Source organism: Oryzias latipes, chromosome 23 (genome assembly GCF_002234675.1).
Source record: "Oryzias latipes chromosome 23, ASM223467v1".
In the NCBI taxonomy this organism is placed as follows: Eukaryota; Metazoa; Chordata; class Actinopteri; order Beloniformes; family Adrianichthyidae; genus Oryzias; species Oryzias latipes.
The window spans coordinates 13118228-13139853 of NC_019881.2; the positions used below are offsets into that span (position 1 = coordinate 13118228).

Below are 21626 nucleotides of genomic sequence, written 5' to 3' on the forward strand. Positions count from 1 at the left end.
GGAAGCATCCCGGCAGCTCTCTGCAGTCCACAGAGACCATCTTAAAGCGTCTTATAACTCGATTCATCGCAGAATTACTGAAGAACAGTGAGCTGACCATGCCCCGAAGAACAAAACAAGCGAAAATTGACGGCAAAGACAGCGCTGCTGTCTTGTTTTTGCATTCTTTTTGCTGGGATTGCTTGAAATAAACCATTTTCAAATCCAAATTCAAATGTTTCAAACAGCACTTTTTTGCCAGAAGCTAATTTTTGCTTAATTTTCTATTATTTCCTCCAACAGAAAATGCCACATAAACATGTTAAAAACACAACTTTCTTCAACCTTATCCAATTCTCTTTAGCTTTCACAGTTGCCTCAATTAATATATTTAAAGTTAATGAAGATGAAAAATCAATTATTCATCTTTCTTGGTATTATAACTGCTGCACTCTCGTTTAATCTCTTTTTTCTTCTCGTCTGATAGTCTTTCGATTACACTTCCTATTCACACTGGCATCTCTGCATGAAAGTTCTTAGTCTTTATTAGTTATGCTGTTTTGTTGTGGAGGGAGAAGGTCGAGACCTGCGAGCTTCTTTTTGCAGATCCTGAGAAAGCTGCAAGACTTATAAGATTGTATTGTTAATACCCAGAGGGGAAGCTTGCTGCTGTGGAGGAGCAACAGAAGGCAAGGAAACAGTTTCATTTTTTTTTATTTTATAGAAAACACTTGAGTGCAGAGAGCACTTGCCTCCAGAACACACACAGACTCTTTAAAAAAAAAAAGACTCCCTAAAGACATTTAACATTCAGATCCCCCTGAAACTTAAATACTTTTTACTCTGTAATCTGCTCACTTTTTGATTTTTTTTTTTCTGTAGCCTCTTAGTTGGTTCAAACTTTCGCAACCTTAGGCTGAAACTCAGAAGACATCAACACTTTGAGGTATTTTTTTTTTTGGTAATTTTTGGTTCTAACAAACTTGCCGTTTATTGTCCAATAGCGGCCCCAGTGTTTATTCCAAAAATCTGGCCAGGCGTTTATTAGAGATAGGCGTCTATTTGAGACCAGCATTTATTCCATCCTAGAGAGAACGCTGATAACTAACGGGTTCATTTTGGGGCGAAATTTGGCCAAGAAATGCAAATATCATCAGATGAACATTTCAGGATTTATTGAAATGACGAGAACATTTTATTATATTATGATTAACAAACTTTTTTTTTCTCTTTGGAGCATCAAGCTCTATAAGAAAAATCCTTTTCGCTTTTATGCAGACCATTTTCCTGGAGACATGCCCACCTTATCGTCTTTACTCAATAATCCGCGTTCAAACCAGCTCTTCTAATTTGACGCTCGCTTTCTTTGCAGCTTCAAGAGAAAATAATTAGCTTCTTTTTCTTCAGCCATCTTCTCAATATCATCCATCTGCTTGCGCCATTCTCTGATATGTTTGGGATCCACCCCAAAATGTCATGCAGTTTCCTCACCAGAATGCTCTTTGGAAATTGGCGTATATTAAAGACCGGCCACTACTGGAAGATATACTGTTTTAGATTAAAGTTGAAAAAAGGTGCAAATCTATTAGATGTGACTGTAATCAAATGCATTTTGTGCCAATTCACCAAGTTCAGTCCAGCAGATGATAATATAATGTAATGTCAACAATGCGGCCATGCAGCGTCTTTCCTCATAAATGATATGAATCATACAAGCTGAGGCAGGGGTGTGTTACCCGGGCAACAGGTGAATCTATTATTTTTCAAGGTTATGCCAGCTTGCACACTAAGCAAATTAGTTGATAAGTGACTGTTGGACATAGACCATCACACCATGGTCTCTGCAGAAAAAAAAAAACATTTTTTAATTACTCGTTCAAGCTGAGCAAAATTTCTATTGAACAAACTTAATGCATTTTTTAAAAGTAATTACGTCTACTTTTATCACAATGTTCATTTTTAATTTGTTTTCTAAGATGAAATTGTGCATTCAAAAAAATCTTAAAATCTGCTCTTTTTTAGAATTTTACTCCAATTTAAGCCAAAATATCTTCACATAGATTTTTTTTTTAATGTTTGAGTTCAGATCAGTGACATGCGGTCAGGTGAGGCAAGTGTCATAATCGTGATAAATTAGAAAAAGGTAAATTAAGTAAATATTATTTTACACTGATCTGTGTTACATATACATTTTAAGTCAAATCAACATGTTTTCCACAGTTTCTGAGGTTAAAATCGCTGAATTTGAGTATTGCGTGATCACAGACGGAGCTGAATCTCTGGGTGAGGCTCAAATAAACTCAAATCAAATCAAATAAAGGAAAATAATGAAGACTTTTCCAACAGATCATAGAGATTTTTGTGGAGACGTATCGATAAATGGACTCAAAAAGTAAGGACAAACATGTTTTTCAAAGTTTATTTTTTAAAAATAACATTGGAGTAAGTGGGTAAAAATGTAAGTAAAATCATTTATTTTATTTGGTAACACTTTATATTAAGATTCCTTAACAAGCTTTGTTAACACATTTACAAGCATTATAAATTAATTTATAGGGTGTTAGTAAGACATTTATTAGTACAATAAGTCTAATAAGGTTTATTAAATTACTTAGTAAACACATTTACAAGCATTATTATTAGGATGTTTTCAAGATGCTAATGATGCATTTACTGATATTATAGGTGCCTAACAAATGTGTCAGTGTTAATAAGCTTAATAGGATTTATTAACAACCTTTGTTAACAAATTAAGAAGTATTATTATTGTTTGGGGTTCTAGTAAGATATTTATTAGCATTATAGACGCCTGACACAAGCCTAAGTGTTCATAAGCTTAATAAGTTTTATTAACTAACTTAACAAATTAATAGGCTTTATTAATGTGTCAGATGCTAGTAAGATATTTATTAGCATTATAGATGTCTTGCAAATACCTGAAAGTGTTAATAAGATTTATTAACACCTAAAGTCAGACCATTGTCTTCTAAATCCATATTACTAAACTGCTTATAAGCTTTACAAATGTATTAATTAACTTTGTTAATAGTTTATTAATTGTTTTGCAGCACCCCATCTAAAGTGTGGACGTTTTTTACCACAAACAACCACAAAGCATAAAGATTGCAAAAAGAACTTTATGACATTAAAACAGACTAAACATACACAAATTGTTCTGTAAAAGAATATTTGATATTGGTATATTTGATTGGTATAAGAATTGTTCTGTAAAAATTTAATTCAGACAAATAAATTTTTTTTAAAACATATATACTGTTGTTGGATGACTAGCATCATAGCTAATAAGGATAAACTATTAGCATCTATCCTGAGTGAAACATTCATTGCAAATCCCATCACCAGGAGACAGTTCTCTGCATTCAATGCCAACTGCATTCAACCACTGTTGCCTTGCTTCAAAGTCCACAAGAAAGTTACACAAGCCAGTAATTTTTGAAGAACGAAGACAATAAACCTACAGGAGCCATGCTAAAGCTAACACGCTAACGACCGACCGGTGCAGAATCAAAGATGGGCGGGGCTTTTTTCGTCACCTGTGTGAAAGCAATGTCTAAGAGGCCATTCAATTGGCTGAAAGTGAGCACGCCTGTTTTGCTGATGAGTTTGATTGACAGATTCCTTAGCCAATGGTGACATTAGTTAACCTGCCCATCTTTGATTCAAAATCAAAGATGGGCAGGTTAGCGTGTTAGCTTTAGCATGGCTCCTGTAGGTTTATTGTCTTCGTTCTTCAAAAATCACTGGCTTGTGTAACTTTCTTGTAGACTTTGAAGCAAGGCAAATGTGGTTGAATGCTGTTGGCATTGAATGCAGAGAATTGTCTCCTGGTGATGGGATTTGCAATGAATGTTTCACTCAGGATAGATGCTAATACTTTATCCTTATTAGCTATGATGCTAGTCATCCAACAACAGTATATATGTTTTTAAAAAAAAATTATTTGTCTGAATTGAATTTTTATATATCTTTTACAGAACGATTTGTGTATGTTTAGTCTGTTTTAATGTCATAAAGTTCTTTTTGCAATCTTTATGCTTTGTGGTTGTTTGTGGTAAAAAACGTCCTCACTTTAGATGGGGTGCTGCAAAACAATTAATAAACTATTAACAAAGTTAATTAATACATTTGTAAAGCTTATAAGCAGTTTAGTAATATGGATTTAGAAGACAATGGTCTGACTGTAGATGTTAATAAATCTTATTAACACTTTCAGGTATTTGCAAGACATCTATAATGCTAATAAATATCTTCCTAGCATCTGACACATTAATAAAGCCAAATAATTTGTTAAGTTAGTTAATAAAACTTATTAAGCTTATGAACACTTAGGCTTGTGTCAGGCGTCTGTAATGCTAATAAATATCTTACTAGCATCTGACACATTAATAAAGCCAAATAATTTGTTAAGTTAGTTAATAAAACTTATTAAGCTTATGAACACTTAGGCTTGTGTCAGGCGTCTATAATGCTAATAAATATCTTACTAGAACCCCAAACAATAATAATACTTCTTAATTTGTTAACAAAGGTTGTTAATAAATCTTATTAAGCTTATCAACACTGACACATTTGTTAGGCACCTATAATATCAGTAAATGCATCACTAGCATCTTGAAAAATCCTAATAATAATGCTTGTAAATGTGTTAACTAAGTAATTTAATAAACCTTATTAGACTTATTGTACTAATAAATGTCTTACTAACACCCTATAAATTAATTTATAATGCTAGTTAGTGTGTTAACAAAGCTTGTTAAAGAATCTTAATATAAAGTGTTACCTTTTATTTTTATGATCATTTTCACAGACAAAATTTGATTACTGATAGTTACTGAGGGTCAAATGTGTGCTGAACACATTTGTTTACAGTATATATGAATAACTTATACACAAGAGTGTTCTATCCGTCTATAAACGAAATATTTTCTGTAGGACAAATACGATCAGGTGTGTATTTTATAAGCCGTTAGCTGCCGTTGGATGAATGGTGAAATATTCAGTTCTTTCATTGTAAATCTGACTGACTCCAGAGGAGTCGGTGCCTCACCAGTCATCAACCTCACCGCACGTCACTGGTTCAGATTGATGTGAAAAAACGGAAGAAAAATGAGAGGAAAGAGCAAGAAACTGCATCTCCCAGCATTTAAGTACTTCACCAATTATAAGGGCACATTTAAAATAATTTAAATTTCTCGAAATATAACAGTATGCCTTATGAGTGAAATCTGCTTGTTCTAACTGAACTGACATGGACTTTTTTGTGATACACAATGCTAAAAAAAAAAAACTCTCCCAAATGTTTTTAGTGCGATTTTGAACTTTAGAACTACGAAGCTGAACCACTGGATGGATTGTTGGAGCATTATGGGTTAACATAATGAAGTGAAAAAGTAAGAGTATTGTTTTGTTTTTCATGTATTACAACAATGTTGAGAGTCATTGTCAGTAAACGTATTTGTCATGTTGCTCTCACTGCAAAAGCTGTTTATTGCAAGTGAAGAGGCAAACATGAAAAACAACACAGTTCATCAGAAAAATTTCCCATCAATTCCTCTGACCAATCGCGTACCTTTTGGTCCCTTTTGTGGATGGTCTAGTCTCTTCATATTATGCCAACCCTTTAACACCTGATATGGCGCTAGCAACATCTAGAAAACAGATAACTTTTGAACGTTTACACGTTTGCGCTTTTCCAGACGCCCAAAGTTCTTACAATGTGTCCATCATTCATTCACTCCTCATTCATACTTGGTGATGGTATCTACTGATGTAGCCACAGCTGCCCTGGGGCAGACTGATAGAGGCGTGGCTGCCAGTACGCACCATACGCGACATTCATACGCATTCACACACCAGTGGAGCCACACTGGAGGCAAGGGAGGGTGAAGGGTCTTGGCCAAGGACACAACAGTGTCATTGGGGAGCGGGGATCGAACCGCCAACTCTGGCCGACCTGCTCAACCGCATGACTACTGCCGTCCCCAATGTTCCCTATATTGTGCCGATGCGCTCCACATATGGAAATCCACCAATTATTCTCCATTCCTTTATTTTTTATCGAATAGAATATTGAACTTTGTTATGGTATTCAACTGTCTATTATTGTAACTGTATGCATTGTGCTGCCTCTAGTTCTTGTCATCTTTTCTCACCATCACTACTAATCTGGTCTCAACCAGCACCACAAAGAAGACGGACATTACTCCAATTTTGAAATCTTTGCACCTGCTTTAGCTTTAGGATCGATTTCTTTTATTAGTTTATAAATGTGCAAATGGAATTGGACCTTCATTTTTACCAGAATTACTTTTAGTTTATGAGCTCTAAGGTGCAGGTCTGCTGGTGGTCCCGAAGGTCAGAACAAAAACCCACAGTGAGGCGGCCTTATTCCAGCACTGTGGGCCTTGCCTGTGGAACAGGCTTCATCCACTAGGGAGGTTTTTAAGATTAAAAACTTAAAACTTGTCCTTTTGGCTTTTAAGTAGTTTTAACAGTTTATCATTATTTTATTTAATTGTATGGACTGTTTTTTCCTACTTGTTTTTGTAGAATGTGGATTCGTGTTATGTGTTTATTTATTTATGTAATTGTAAAGAACTTTAAAGTCCTTTCTATTAAAGGAAGTGCTCTATAAATAATGTTGAAATTGAATTTATTTAAGTAAACGTAACCCAAAGCACATGCAATATTGTTCATATCTTTTTTTTTTAATTCTGCATTTTTGTGGATGGAAAAACAAACAAACAAACAAAACTTACTAAATTGCAACGAAAAAACCTGAGGTGATGAAATAGAATGCAGGAGAATTGGTTTCTCCTTTGGACACCAGACTTTTCTTAATTGTGTGATATTAAGAAGTTGAGTCATCAGCCTTTGTCTCAATATTGATTTCGTCCTCCACCATTCATCTTTCCAACACGAGGTTCATTACAGAGAAATCTCCTCTTTCTTTTCCTCCTGTATCTATTAGGTGCATTTCTCCCATTGTTTCCTCTTGCAATGAGGGATAATTTCCTTCCCCGTTTTTCCTCCTCATTTCATTTTATTTAATCTTCTGTAAACTTTGTCTTTACTCCACTTCTGTTTTTATTCGAAAACATCAAGTTCTTCATGGTAACATTGATCTCTACTTTTTCTTTTAAGTTTCTTTTTCTAATCAGTGTGGCGCCTTCTTTTTTTTTTTTTTTTTACAATCTTGGGCTTTCTTCTCATTCCCCCCTAAAAGATGCTTTTTTTTCAGTCTGTGTTCTTCATAATGCCACATTATAAATTACGTGTGGTACATAGGTGAAATTTCCATAATGCAGGGCTTTCTTCTCATGCACGCCGTAATTGGATTTCCTTTCTGCATCCCCAGATTCAGTATTGTGATTTGATTATATTGCTACATAAAAGAAAGGTGGCGTTGGCAGCGGTCGCCATGACAGAGAGAAAAGGATAAAAGCTTTGTGTAAAAGCCTTATTGGTCGAGAAGAATCCAAATCAGGTCCGCATTAACTTCAGCGTGCGTGCACGCATTTTATCACACTACTCTGTGGCAAGGAGGGCACATGCTGGTATGACACAGCTGAGCGTAGCGGAGAACAGCTCCTTACGTGCTGCTTTAAAATGATATTACCTCAATATATCAACAGTCGGGTCAATTTTGCCAGGTTTTTAGGTGCAGAGGTCCTGCATATTCTAGTTTATTTTATGTCGTTGTCATGTCATGTAAAGGCTGTGTCACACAGCAACAGTACATTTTCTGCATTGTCTATGGACGAAATTTCCATCTTTAGTGATACATGCGTGATAATTTGTTCGTTTTTCAATGTGTGCAGATGTCCAACAAGGGTTTTAGCCGACAGGTCTTTTCGGGAATTCAGTTTTGAGCGGTTCAAAATGTTTGGTAGGTTGAGAATTACGCAGCCCATGCGTATTTAACGTAGTTATTACACAATTAGTATGTCAGTCTTACAAAATTGTGCATTACTTTTGCGAAATTACATGCGCAAATTTGTGGCTTTCCAAGAACGTTCCACGTATGTCCTCATATGTCGAAACAGACTTTTCAGGCACGTACCACTGATGCATGACTTTTATATTGCGTACACGGCGCACATATCACATTCAAATTATGTAATTGACACACATATCTCTAATGAATTGCATATAAACAGTGCAAATCTTACAGACGGTTCATGCACAATTGGCGTATTGTGTGACGGCCGTTCCTTCACCTATACAGCAGTAAAGTGAGTGAGGGGTCTCCCACTCCCCCCATGTGGCTCGTCTGGGTCTTTCACGGAGTGTTGTCTGGCGCCGGGCACAATATGGCAGGCGCAGATGTGACATTGGATGTGCACAGGGCCCTTCTAGTTGATCTCCCCAACTGTGACTCCCGCCCGGGGTTCCTTGTCTTGGATGGGGTCCCCTCCAGCGGGCTGCCTTGGTTAGTGCCCAGCAGCTAACTTAGAACTGGTGCAAACCGGAGGAATCCAACGGTTTAAATGCGAGAGCCTGCGTCGGTTATTGACCATAGTGCTTAAGCGATGTGATTTCTGCTAATCTCAAAGTGAAGAAATTCAATAAAGCCTTGTTTACGTGTTCTTTGAATGGTTTTTCGTGCTTCTTCCGTGGTTGTAATATGGTTAATTTGTAATAAACTTTTAACATTTCCTGTAAAGAACCATAACTTTTCTCAATTTTTCCACGTATATTCACATATGACTAGTTTTTATCTGTGCAATACGTGCAAAATGTACGTAGCGGCTTTGTGTGAACTTAATTCAAAAGCATGTTACATACTTTAATTGACCTTTTACTAAACAGAGCTAAAAGACGAATCTGCCTGTTGCTTTACAATAGTAGGACTACATTTTAAGGGGACTCGATTTGCTTCAAAACACAAGGAGTTGAATGATGATGACCATTGGTTCTTTGTGTGTGCTCCAGGAAGTGCCGGCACACCAGTGGTGTTCAACGAGAATGGAGACGCTCCCGGGAGGTACGACATCTTCCAGTACCAGATCACCAACAGAACTGCTGAATACAGAGTCATCGGCTCCTGGACCAACAAGTTACATCTAAAAGTGAGTTTCCGACAAAAAACGCACACAAGAACTGCAGCTGAATTGACTCAACTAAGACAGAAGGCTTTTTTTGTGTTACTGTGTTCAAATTTGACAGGGAGTGATAAAAAAAAAGGTTCTATTCCTTTCTTTGCCCTGGTTTATTTTCACACTGCGCTTTTAGGAGAGGATGGAAGTCACATTACCTCTAAGCATTAACCAGTTGCAACCCTCTTATGGAGCGGTGTTATCCAACATGTAAAGCCCAATACATCAAAGGACTGGCAGAAAATTCAATTATTTTTTTTTTAGAATTAATATGTATTTTAAAACCCTTTGAGGATATCTACAAAAAACATTTTTTAATAAGAATAAGATATAATCAGATTATCAAATTAGATTATCAATTATGATAGCTTTGGGTGACTTAGTACGCTTTTGCTTACAATATTATTTATCCCTTGTCTCAGTTTTCATCCACATATATTTAACATACATATTATGAAGTATCAATTATCAACAAGTTGTGCTTTAAAAAAAATGAAGAACAACAGATGAGTTATTTTAACCATAAACATTTTAAAAATTAGCTAAACGGTTTCCCGCCAATAGCGGTTTTGAGATGTCATGGAGGCAGCCATTTTGAAATGAACACGAAAAGCCTTTCTACTGCCTCGAGTGGAATGATAGTGTAATGATAGTGTCTTTGGCATGATGTTCTCTTGTGGTCACTTTGATCTATCTGATCGCACGTTGGTACGGAAGTGCTATGAAATGGGTTGCCAGATTTTGGGGCTTTTTTTTCCCCGCCACTTCGGGGGCCTGGTGGGCCCTACGCGGCCGCATAATTCGCGTATAGGGGGACCGGCCATGTCTCTACTACTTTTTGAGCCACACCACGTTTCCCATCCACCCTTTCCAAATCCCAAGCTAGCTTCTATGGCGTCTGACATTTTTGTAAGCCCACCTAATTGGTTCGTCCAAATGCATTGCAATTGGCCATTCCGTCAAAAACTACTTTTTCAGAACTTTGAATTATACAGAAAATCAAAAAATGTGTCATGTGTAAAACCTTAAGTGGAGAGATTTTTTTTTTTGTGGTTCATAAGTCTTTATTTCTTTCAAATACATTTTACCTCAACCTTCCAGATTCACCCAGTTTTTCTTTTCACACAAGACTAACCAAAAACTTCAATTGTTTTAATTGAGGAGCTTTGTGCGAGTTTTGTCTTAGCAATTTGAAAAAGTTCAAACCAGGAGAAACTATTTGAAACATTTCCAAGTGGGAACAGATTATCTGAGATGACATTTTATCATACCCTGCAACAGATTTCTGAAGCTTTTTAAAGTTCATACTCATTAGTAAATATTTATTTCTACTGTTTTGCGACGTTCAGATTATGCACATACATGCATTTGGTTTTTGAAGTCACAATAAATGGGATTAATAAAAATAAAAAGGCAATATTTTAGCTGATTTGAACCTGTTTCCATCCATCCATCCATCCAACCAACCCAACCCAACCACTTTATTTACATAGCACCTTCATCAACATGCTGTCAAACAAGAAAGATGATCTAAACATTAGTTAAAAACAAACTAGATTAAAAGCAACAGGGACGGAAAAGGATGGAAACACTGTGGCTAAAATATGAGGACAGTTTTTAGCTTATTTCTAAAAATAAGTAATATTAGTTTTTTTTTTCAATTTCTAATTCTTTACAACCTCAGGGGCAAACAAATGCAGTATAACATGCAAACCTTTGTGCATTTAAATATTTTGGCATAGTTTCAAAGTGGATAATTCCTGAAAAATGTGCAACGTTAAGTTTTACAAAAACTACTAACTACTACAATGACACAGCAGATTAAGGGTGTGTGGAGTGATGAGAAAAAACTCTGAAGCGTAAAGTGAAAACATTTCCAGCTCAATTAAACTGAATTCTAATTGTCTTTGTTTCAGTTCATAGCTGACAAAACACACAGACGCACAAAAAAAAAAAAAAACATTGAAGGAAATCCTTAAAGTAGGCTGAAGCGGTGCATCACAAACCCACCCAGGACTTCATTAGATAAACCAGATGACAGATGAGAGGACTCATAAACTCAAAAGGCTTCCTGGCTGATGGGTGGTCGAGCAGACGGAAGAATGAGTGGGAGACGGCGGCAGTACAAAGGAACAACATGCAACTGAGTCACACCTGAGTGGACACTTAGACAAGTGAGAAATCAACAGATGTGTGAAAAACACTTTAGCAACTCTGTTGGGTTTATTTGTTGTCACTGAAGAACAATTTAAACGTGGATCAAAGTATATAAGAAACAAACACAAAAAAGTGCTAGGTTTGTTTTAGTAAGACTTTTTTATATTTTAAATGCATAAGGAGCAGTTTTGGAGAGTAAACAGCACAGAAAGCAAAAGTGTTTGTAAAGTCATAGTCACATGCACACGGACGAGGGTTGACCTGTATGGGTGCTGTAGGGGTTTGTGGAGGGTCGTAGACAGGAGCCGTTGCATCGTAAGGTTGTGTCGTGTAGTTTCCTTTTGACTCGTTCGGCCCTTTTTAACCCTTGTGCTGTCCTAGGCACTTTACCATTGGGAGTTGGGTCATCTAGACCAGTGTTTTTCAACTTTTTTTGAGCCACGGCACACTTTAACCCTGACAAAAATCCCGCGGCACACCAGCACCCAAAAAAAAAAAAGCAGAAATTCATGGTCTGTATTGATGGACAGCACCCCCCCCCCCCCCCCGCGCAATCTCACGTGGATTTTTGTGATAATTGTGGCAAAAAAAGCAGGAAGGTGCGGCTGTTTTTTTCTAAGAGATGAACCACCAGCTAAAGACGAGCTCAGTTGGTATTTTTGTTAGAACTGAGCGACTTTATCAGCAGAATTAAGAACAAGGAAGTGAAGACTTTAACCACTTCTGATTGGTCAGACTGATGACATGTGATTAAGCCTTCAAGAATGATTGGCGGAGACAGTTAAAGGGGCGGGACTTTTCCTTACACAGTTATAGCTGCAGCTAAATCGCGGTACCGTGATTCTTATCAAAATGTCTTTAATAGAATTAAAAAAAACACAAAGAAAAAGTCATTTTAAGATCTTTTATATTCCTAACTACTCAGTGTTTTATCAGGGCCTGTTTGGATGAACAAAGAGCTGATTTCCTGGAGATGGAAAATATTTTTAGATCAGTTAATGAGGGCAATTTCTCCACGGCGCACTTGACCATCTCCCACGGCACACTAGTGTGCCGCGGCACACTGGTTGAAAAACACTGATCTAGACCCACTAGACAGTGCGCTGAACCTTTTTTTTCCAATGATTTTTGTTCTTCACTGGTGTCCATGGATTACGGGAAATCTTTCCACCTTTATCCACCTTTGACATGGTAGGGAGAACACGTCAATGTAAGGGTGGGGTCATCTAAGATTGCACAAGGGTTAAGGGACATCATGAAAATGGAACATACATTTGTGGTGCGTGTGGTAAATGTATCGTCATGTATTTGTAAGTTACATTGCCTTATGATGTTTGAGTGTGCAGATAATAGGTAAGTGCCCATAGGATGCCCCAAGGTTCCCCACATGAACTACACTCTGATTGTCTAATACCATATTTCTAAAAGTTAGGCTACGCGCAAGGGGCGTATGTTCACGCGTCGCTAAATACATTTCTACGACCATTATCGACTTCATTGTACAAGACCAGACTTAAAAGTAAAGACAGGTCAAACTTTGACCAATGAGGGACCTGGAATTAGTGAAGTATTGATGATGTCCTTTTTAATTTATTTAAGTACAAACCATTTAGAAATTGATTAGAAATGAATATTTGAGGCGTGTGCCTGGCAGGAATTATATGACACCAAGTTCTATAGATATGGGAATAGAGCTGTGAAAGAAAAAGCCTGGAGCAAGATTTGCGATATTTACACAGCTTCGACATTCTGCACCAAGCCTGTAGCAAATGTGGTGGACATGCGCTAGGAAACTGTACGAATAGAAAAAGAAGCAGAAGTACCTCACTGCTTGTCCAGTGTGAACACCATGGGCTAAACACGCGTTCAAAACCCCGCGTTTTTGAACCCGCGTCACATGCGCGTGAAGAAAGCATTAGGGTTTGCTACCACCTCTTGCCCACTAATGCCTGAAAAAAACAATTGCAGAAACATTTTTACTCCATTTTCTCACCAAATGGTTTGCACACCGCCCATACCCACATGTGAGGCCAGTTGTGACTAAGGCCCAAAGAAAAAAACAATAACATTATTAAAGTTTTGTGTCAGTGCAATTTTGCAAATTAATAAACAAATGAGGTTCAATTATTCCGTCCTGAACAAGCTCAAAATCTTTGCTTCTAATTTTCCATTTTAATCCACCATCTTGGCAGTTCACAGACCTGAGGGACTGACAGACTTTCTCACAAACTCTCCACATGTTCAACCATGAATCCAAACACACATGGAATTCCTGCACCAGGCAGGCTGTAGAGCTCGAGGATTCACTCCGTTGCCAGCCTAAAACGAGTATGAACGACCAATATCCAGACATGGAAGAACATATGTGCACAAAGAAAGTGAAATGCAGTGAGATGTCTATGCCAGATCCTATCATGAACCGGTTGTTGGTTTAATGTTGGAAAACAATCAGAAGCCTTAGTTGGGATGATTGCGCTCCCTTTGAAACCCTTTCTGCAGGTAACAGAATGCTAACGGGCTGTTAAAACATTAACATGCGCTTTGGCAGATGCTGCACACTTTGTAACTGGATCTCATCCCATAAAATAACTTTTATTTTCTCATTTAGGCCAAAATAACGTGGAGTACTTGTTCACCTCTCTCCCATTCTCTCAGGTGGAGGCCATGCATTGGAGGACAGGCGACCCATCCCTGCCGCCCTCGGTCTGCAGCCTCCCATGCCGCACGGGTGAAAGGAAAAAGGTGGTGAAAGGTGTGCCGTGCTGCTGGCACTGCGAACGCTGCGAGGGATACCACTATCAGGTGAAACAACAAAACATTTCCATTTCTTTTTAAAGCTCAGCATACGATCATCAATATAACTTCTCCACAATAATTAAACCGACTTTTTTCTAACCCTATCTTCCCGCTTCTGTAACCGATGCAGTCGAGATCTTTATTTGCTGCTGTCAAAAGCCATGCATGATTCACTGGAATCTAACAAAACACGGATTGCTGAAAACGCTTTTTTTTTTCTTCCTTTGGACTCAAAAACCAGAAGCTGTCAAGGATGATATATCATGGCTTCACACTCCTACCAGCAGGATTTTCGATAGTCATTAAAAGTTGTTTTTGCATCATTGCTCTTTCACTGCACATTTCAGTTTTTAACAATCTGTTTAGTGCAGAGTCACACTGCGAGGAGGCAGACTTTGATCCTCTATATATTTTTTAATTCTTTTCATTTTAAAATGTAAAACAGATCCTTATTGCCAAATTTTTGTAATTTGTGTTTAATTTGTAATTAAATCTATTATGTGTAATTACTAGTTAGTTAACATGTAATTACATGGGTAAAACTCTATTATTTATTTCCAGACAACATATTTAATTGCATGGGTTTATTTTTAGAGAACCACTGTCTGCCCAGACTCTAAGGTTTATTTGAAGATTTTCGTGTAACATGTTCTTCGAAAATAACAAAAACGTTTCATGATAAAGGAAGTATGACACACAAATTGAAGGAAATGCTCTTCCCACACATATCTTGTTTATGTTTAAGGGACTATTTTTTGGGGGGGGGTGAAGATACAGTGAGGAGGATTCAGTCTGGAAACCATAAGGGAGAAAAACAAATGCAAATATGTGTCAGTAAAAGGCAGCGGCTAGTTCCAGTGTATTGAGTGAGCACTCAATACACATTTGGGAGTTTCCATTCATTTGCTGTAGAATCAATAATGTGTTGGCTCACGCAGGCGACCATGAGAACGCCGGAGCGCTTTCTCAAAGAACGTACGAATTCATACTTTTATTCATGAGTGATTTCATAAAGGTGAATACAGTAATGTGTTTTTTTACCTTCAACTGCAAAGCAAATGTCAGAATTCTTTAGTATAGAATAGGAAATATGCGCGGGCGGCACGTTATAAACAGCTTTACTTAGAGATGGTTGCAATAAATTGCAGACTGAATGAAAGCCTGATTTTTTTTTTCTTTTTTTGTTAAAGTTCTGTATCCTGCCATAAACTATTATGTAGTTTTATAATCAGAATTGTATAAATATGTAACATTTTGTCAAGTCAATACAGTTTCAAGAATTTTATCATTCGTTTCAACCAGTTTTTCCTTATGTACGATCCTCCAGAAAGAAGCCAACGTTTCGCGTTCCCCCAATTCACCAAGTGCAAATCATAATTTTGTCTATGAAATGGTTACACCTCAGCATAACTTTGTGTTCCTGTTAACAGTAGTAAATACAAAGAATTATAGATAAACTTATAACAAAGAATAACTTTTATAACAGATTTTTGGTCTGTATTGAAGAAATCTTTACCTTAAACATTTTTTCAACCATTTGAAACAAAATAAATATTATAAATACAATGCATAAGTGGTGATTTAATTGATTCTCAGCTATTGAGGTGACTTACTGAGCTAATCTACATGTCTTCCTCAGGCCTCAGAGTTTACCTGCGAGCTGTGTCCCTATGAGATGCGACCCGATCTCAACCGCACCGGCTGTGTTCCCATCCCCATCATCAAGCTGGAGTGGCACTCCCCGTGGGCCATCGTCCCGGTCTTCATCTCCATGCTGGGGATCATCGCCACCTCCTTCGTCATCGTCACCTTCGTCCGCTACAACGACACGCCCATCGTGCGAGCGTCCGGCCGGGAAATGAGCTACGTGCTGCTGACGGGGATCTTTCTGTGCTACGTCATCACCTTCCTGATGATCGCCACGCCGGACGTGGGTGTGTGCTCACTCAGGAGGATCTTCTTGGGCTTGGGGATGTGTTTCAGCTACGCTGCGCTGCTCACAAAGACCAACAGGATACACCGAATCTTTGAACAAGGGAAGAAATCCGTCACAGCCCCAAGGTAGGAAATAAAAAGTGTCAGTCATTGTTTCCACATGATTTCCTCTCTGTGTTGCTTTAAGCATGATTTTAATGTACCGGGCATGTACGTTAAAACTAACTCTTCACCTCTTCCTTATTAAGCTGCGTGCAATCATTACTCATCATTTGCAATTCATGCATTATTCATGGGAGCCGTGAACTCGCATGCTCCCATTATAATGTTTGCAGTGAATGAAAGTGACTGTGAGAGAGAATGTCACCTAAAATGTTAATTCCGGATGTAATAATGCTCAGGTTCAGGGGTTCGTGTCCTACAAAAACAGGTGATCGGCTGATTTTCAACACTTAAACACACACATGCCCAACTTCCTATACTTTTCCTCGACGTTTTCCCTTATTTTTTCTGCCTTTTCGTTTTATTTTCCTCATTAAAGTTACCCCAACTCCTTGTAAAACTGCTGTTTTTTTTGTAGCTGCATTTATAGAAGAAGTCTTGAAACTCATTTCAACTTTTTGATAGAAAAAATGCTTCTTTTTGACCTACCAGACTTGGACTCACGTTTTAAATGTCATGAATCTCTCTTTTGCAGGTTCATCTCTCCCGCATCTCAGCTGGTCATCACCTTCTCCCTGATCTCAGTCCAGCTGGTCGGCGTCTTCGTCTGGTTCGCCGTGGACCCTCCCCACATTTTGGTGGACTACGGCGAGCAGCGGACTCAGAACCCCATGTCCGCCCGCGGCGTCCTCAAGTGCGACATCTCCGACCTGTCCCTCATCTGCTCCCTGGGCTACTCCATCTTGCTCATGGTGACGTGCACGGTGTACGCCATCAAGACGCGAGGCGTGCCCGAAACCTTCAACGAAGCCAAACCCATCGGGTTCACCATGTACACCACTTGCATCATCTGGCTGGCTTTTATACCCATCTTCTTTGGGACGTCACAGTCGGCAGAACGGGTGAGTTCAAACACTTTTAAGGATGAACTACTGCAGTTTTTTCATTCAAAACCATTCTAATCGATACGTGATGTACTAGAAGTTCTGGTGGTGCAGTCGTTGGCAATCTAACAATGAGGAGGACCTGGTTCGAATCTCGGCGGGGACCTTTTTGCAGTATTTGTAGTGTAGTTTGCATGTTCTCCAGCCCTTGGGTGGGGTTTCTACGGGGTCCTCCGGCTTACTAGTACAAAAACATGCTTCATAGGTTAATGCCATGTCAGCATTTATGTACATTTTGCACATATTGCGCAGATGATAATTGGTCACACGTAAACATACGTGGAAAAGTGATAAAGGTTGTAGTCTTTACATGAAATTTTCACAAATGTATCACGGATGAATCACGTTAAAACCACAGAAGAAATAAACCACGCAAAGAACATGTACATCAACATAGAACATGAACCTTGATTATTATGCTGTTTCTATGCAATTTATTTTATTTAATCACTTGTGAATACTTGGTCACTCAAAATGGTCTCTAGGTTGATCATATGTGAATGTGTGTCAGTGTGACTGTGTGTCCTGCGACAGACTGACTGACGATCTGACCAGGATGTACCCCGCCTTCACACAACAGTAGGCAGGACAGGCTCCGTCGACCCCGTGACCCTAGAAAGAGACATAGCGGATGGATGGATAGAACTTCCGCAATGACAGAAGTCCCTCAACTTTCTGTGACCTCCTGCAAACAAGACTTTGAAACTTAGCCCGATCTCGCTGTCTGCTAACAAGCCGCTATCTCCACATCTCCAGCTGTGCAGCTGAAACCTGGGAAAGGGTCTGTAAATCACAGGAATAGACCCACACAACCCACCCGCCTGATTTATAGCTGTTACAGTCTAAAGCACAGAACATATCCACGCAATTTATTGTGATGACAGCTTTTTCTAGGTGCACTGAGATAAGAAGTGATGTTCAGTGTTGAATGATGCCCAATATTTCGCTGCATTGACTTCTGCATTGACGTTGATGGCGTACTTGTTGATATTATAGCAACAGTTTTAGTCCTTTGTATGGCCTCATTCCTAAACATCAGTGGTTTAAGAAAAAAAGGATTTGTTAAAGAGGAAAACTATAATATTTGGATTTTTGATTAATTTGACTGTGTTATGATTTAAAAAGAAACCGTAAGTTTCCACTTCTATGATTTGAAATGGTAAATAACAGTCCAATTCACACACTGGTGTTACGCTCCGCTGCCGAACACTGCTACCAACCTACAACCACCAGTGAGGGGTTCTGTGTCTTGCCCAAGGACACTTCAGAGGTCGACTGCTCCACGTATTCATCACGGCTGCCACAGTTGTAGATGAAGTTTTAATCGTAATTTTAGGGAACAGTATTAGTTGTAAAAACGTCTCCATTTAAAGAAGTCCGGTTTGTCACAGATTTTCTCAAACTGCTTCTGAAAACTCGGACCGGGTCTTCATCCTGTGTCAGCTGAGGCTTTCTCATTCATGTTTTACAGGAATACCGTAAATTCCGGACTACAAAGCGCACCCGATTATTAGCCGCACCCACCCGTTTTCACGTGTTTAACTAATTTTATACATACACAAGCCGCGTCGGGGTACAAGCCGCATGAATTAGGCAACATTGTCATTCTGACGGATCACTTCCTGACTCAGAGTGTAAGTGTGATTTATTAGCACACAGTGGGTGGAGTCATTTTTGCCTCAGGCTCATGTCTTTGAGTCTATCTGCATCTGCCAAACAGTATGCACCTCTATTCTGTTCACAAGTTCCTCAGTTATGGTTTTTATTTTTTTTTATTTTTTTTAACTTATTGACAATCTAGGTATCACACATAAAATTACAAACAGTAACCATATAATCAACATTACATCCCTCAGTTATGATGAGGAAATTTACATCCCCGATCCCCCATTTCCCATGAGTCTTAGGGGCTAAAGGCGGGGCCAACGCCCGGCTCGCCATTCTGTTGTACGTGTTTAAGAATGAGCAGCAGTGCATGGAGGGGTGAACGGGTAAAGCTCTCCTTCCGCTTGTGTCGCGGCAGCGTTATGGGAGTAACAGGGCTGGTTAAAAAACACGCTAGTGAAATAAAGCAGCGACGACTGAAAAGCGCGCGCCTCAGCGCGATACGCGCGCCTCAGCGCGATACGCGCGCCTCCTCGCGGCGCGTGGGTCAGAAGTTTCCTTCCACAACAAACACTTGCTCCGCAGACGCCTCGAGTAAGCCCTGGCTGCAGCCTGCAGAATGGCTCGACGCCTCCGCGCTCGCCCTGCGCGCTCCTTGTCTCCCCTTCCTATCTACTCCGACAGCTCTGGCCAGGGCGGCTACAAGGAGGAGCGCTTCGTCCCCATTGCGCCGGTGGACGGAGCAAATCGTGTCTGTGCAGAGCAATCGGACTTAATACTGTACGTTTTGTGTATGAAGGGCGGATGCGTTGTTACGTGTGGGAGCCTTCAGACTGCCATCGGCCCCGCAGCTCACACGACACGCAGTCTCCAGCTCACACGGAGGCTGTGAGAGTTTCAATGCAAATCTCTGCTCAGTCCTTAGAAACCGTTAACACGACCACGTCAATTTGTGTTTCCAGTCGTGTCCCGACAAAATAAAGGCTGATATTATTGCCACATATTTACGTGCAGCCAGCCGAGTCACTATGACTCAGAGGTAAATGCACTCCTGAGCATGCGCTGTTCTCTCCGTCACACAGCTGACCGGCTTTTCCAAACCCGTTGGTGATTTTTTCACGCTGCTTTTAACTATTGCTTTTATCTTGAAAGCTTCATCATATTGTAGCGGCGATCACGTGCACGTTGGGTCTAATGGCACCAAAGGATTCTGGGATGCGGCTGGACATGCGTGTTTCGTTTTGTTGAACCATGACTGAAGTGTCTAAGACCTGAAGTGAGGTCCATGCTGTTTGGCTGCTTAGAGGTGTGTTGAAAAATAAATGACTTGTGTTTGATGTTAGAGAATTCAAACCATTCACTGTGTCCAAAAATACGTACACGGCGGCCGCCAATAAAATCCGATAATTAGCCGCGTCACTGAATAAGCCGCAGGGCTGTAAGCGCAGGAAAAAAGTAGCGGCTTGTAGTCCGGAAATTACGGTATTTAGTTTGCAACTTGTGACACAATAAAAACTGGGATCTAGAGTCAGCGCTGCTGCTATATCATGACTGGAACTTTAAATGAAGTCTATTTAGTCTAGAAACATGATAAATGAAACGTAATATGTAGAATAATACATTTATCAAGCCAGACAATAACTTTGTTTGTGCATATGGCTGGACTGCCACCATTTTCATAAAGAAGGAACTTATACGGCTGTTTTTAAAGATGTTTTAGTAATAATAATAATAATGGATTGGATTTATCTGCGCTTTTCAAGACACCCAAAGCGCTTACATTATGTCCATTATTCATTCACTCCTCATTCATACTTGGTGATGGTAAGCTATGGTTGTAGCCACAGCTGCCCTGGGGCAGACTGACAGAGGCGTGGCTGCCATTTCGCGCCTACGGCCCCTCTGACCATCACCGGGATCATTCATACACATCCACACACCAGTGGAGCCACACTGGAGGCAAGGAGGGTGAAGTGTCTTGCCCAAGGACACAACGACATTTTGGCTGGTGGGAGCGGGGATCGAACCGCCAACCCTTCGATCATTGGACGACCCGCTCAACCACCTGAGCCACTGTCGCCCTAGTATCAGAGATGTTGATCCCTGTCGGAAAAAAAAGTTTCTCTTTTATTTTTAATGCACCAAAGAGGACTCTTAGTCATTCATGCTAATGTATTTTAGCATTTAAAGGTTACGTTTTAGACAAATAGCCTAAAAAAATGTCAATTTAAAGAAAATCCAGCTGTGAGTTTCCTCTTTTTTGTTTTAGTGATAAATTTGTTTTCCAGGAACTTCTTTAAACGTAGTCTCTTTTTTTCTGTTCCATGATAAAAAAAAACATGTTGGTGCTTGATGTTGCAGAAGTAAATCAGAGTATAAAAAAAGGTTAATATTTTGCTGCTCGGACAATGATTATCAGAATCTAAACAAAAATAATCCTTTTTTGGAGCATCTTATTTTCAGATTAAAAGTTTGCAAACAAATACATTTGAATTTAGGATGTCAGCAATTCAGGAAATTGTTCTGACAATTATTACTCATATCCCAGCACCGTGTATGGATATATATTGAAATTGTTGCATCACATCAAGAGATAACTAGTGATTATTTAGCTGTTATTTTAATCAACACCGCTGAAAAGAAACACTGAAACATTATGTCAAAAAGAACTAAATCCACATTTATTGGGGGAAAAAATAACCACTTTGGCAATTTGAACTCAACTTAGTAACTAAAACTTAGGTTATTTAGTGTTCAAACTTACATTGAAGGACAAAAATTAGAAAGAAGCAAGCGCATTTTTTTTCAAAGTTCTCTGGTCTAAATGTTCTTTATGTAGGCATAAATAGTCATTTTCTGTGCTTTCTGTGCAGCAAACACCTGTGATCTTTGCTCCCAGGCTGCTCCAGTCCGTATTGATCTTTTATCA

The 21626-nt window shown here is 39.1% G+C and overlaps 1 protein-coding gene across 6 annotated transcripts in view; it reads left to right on the top strand.

The window, feature by feature from the left end:
- grm8 (glutamate metabotropic receptor 8) overlaps positions 1-21626 on the top strand; it is a 318855-nt gene that overhangs the window by 270142 nt on the left and 27087 nt on the right. For all 6 annotated transcript variants that reach the window (XM_011491064.3, XM_020714307.2, XM_020714305.2 and 3 more), the window contains 4 exons: positions 8935-9071; positions 13911-14057; positions 15691-16112; positions 16684-17050. In XM_011491064.3, the coding sequence (XP_011489366.1) occupies positions 8935-9071; positions 13911-14057; positions 15691-16112; positions 16684-17050 (1073 nt within the window). The remainder of the gene's footprint in view (positions 1-8934; positions 9072-13910; positions 14058-15690; positions 16113-16683; positions 17051-21626) is intronic.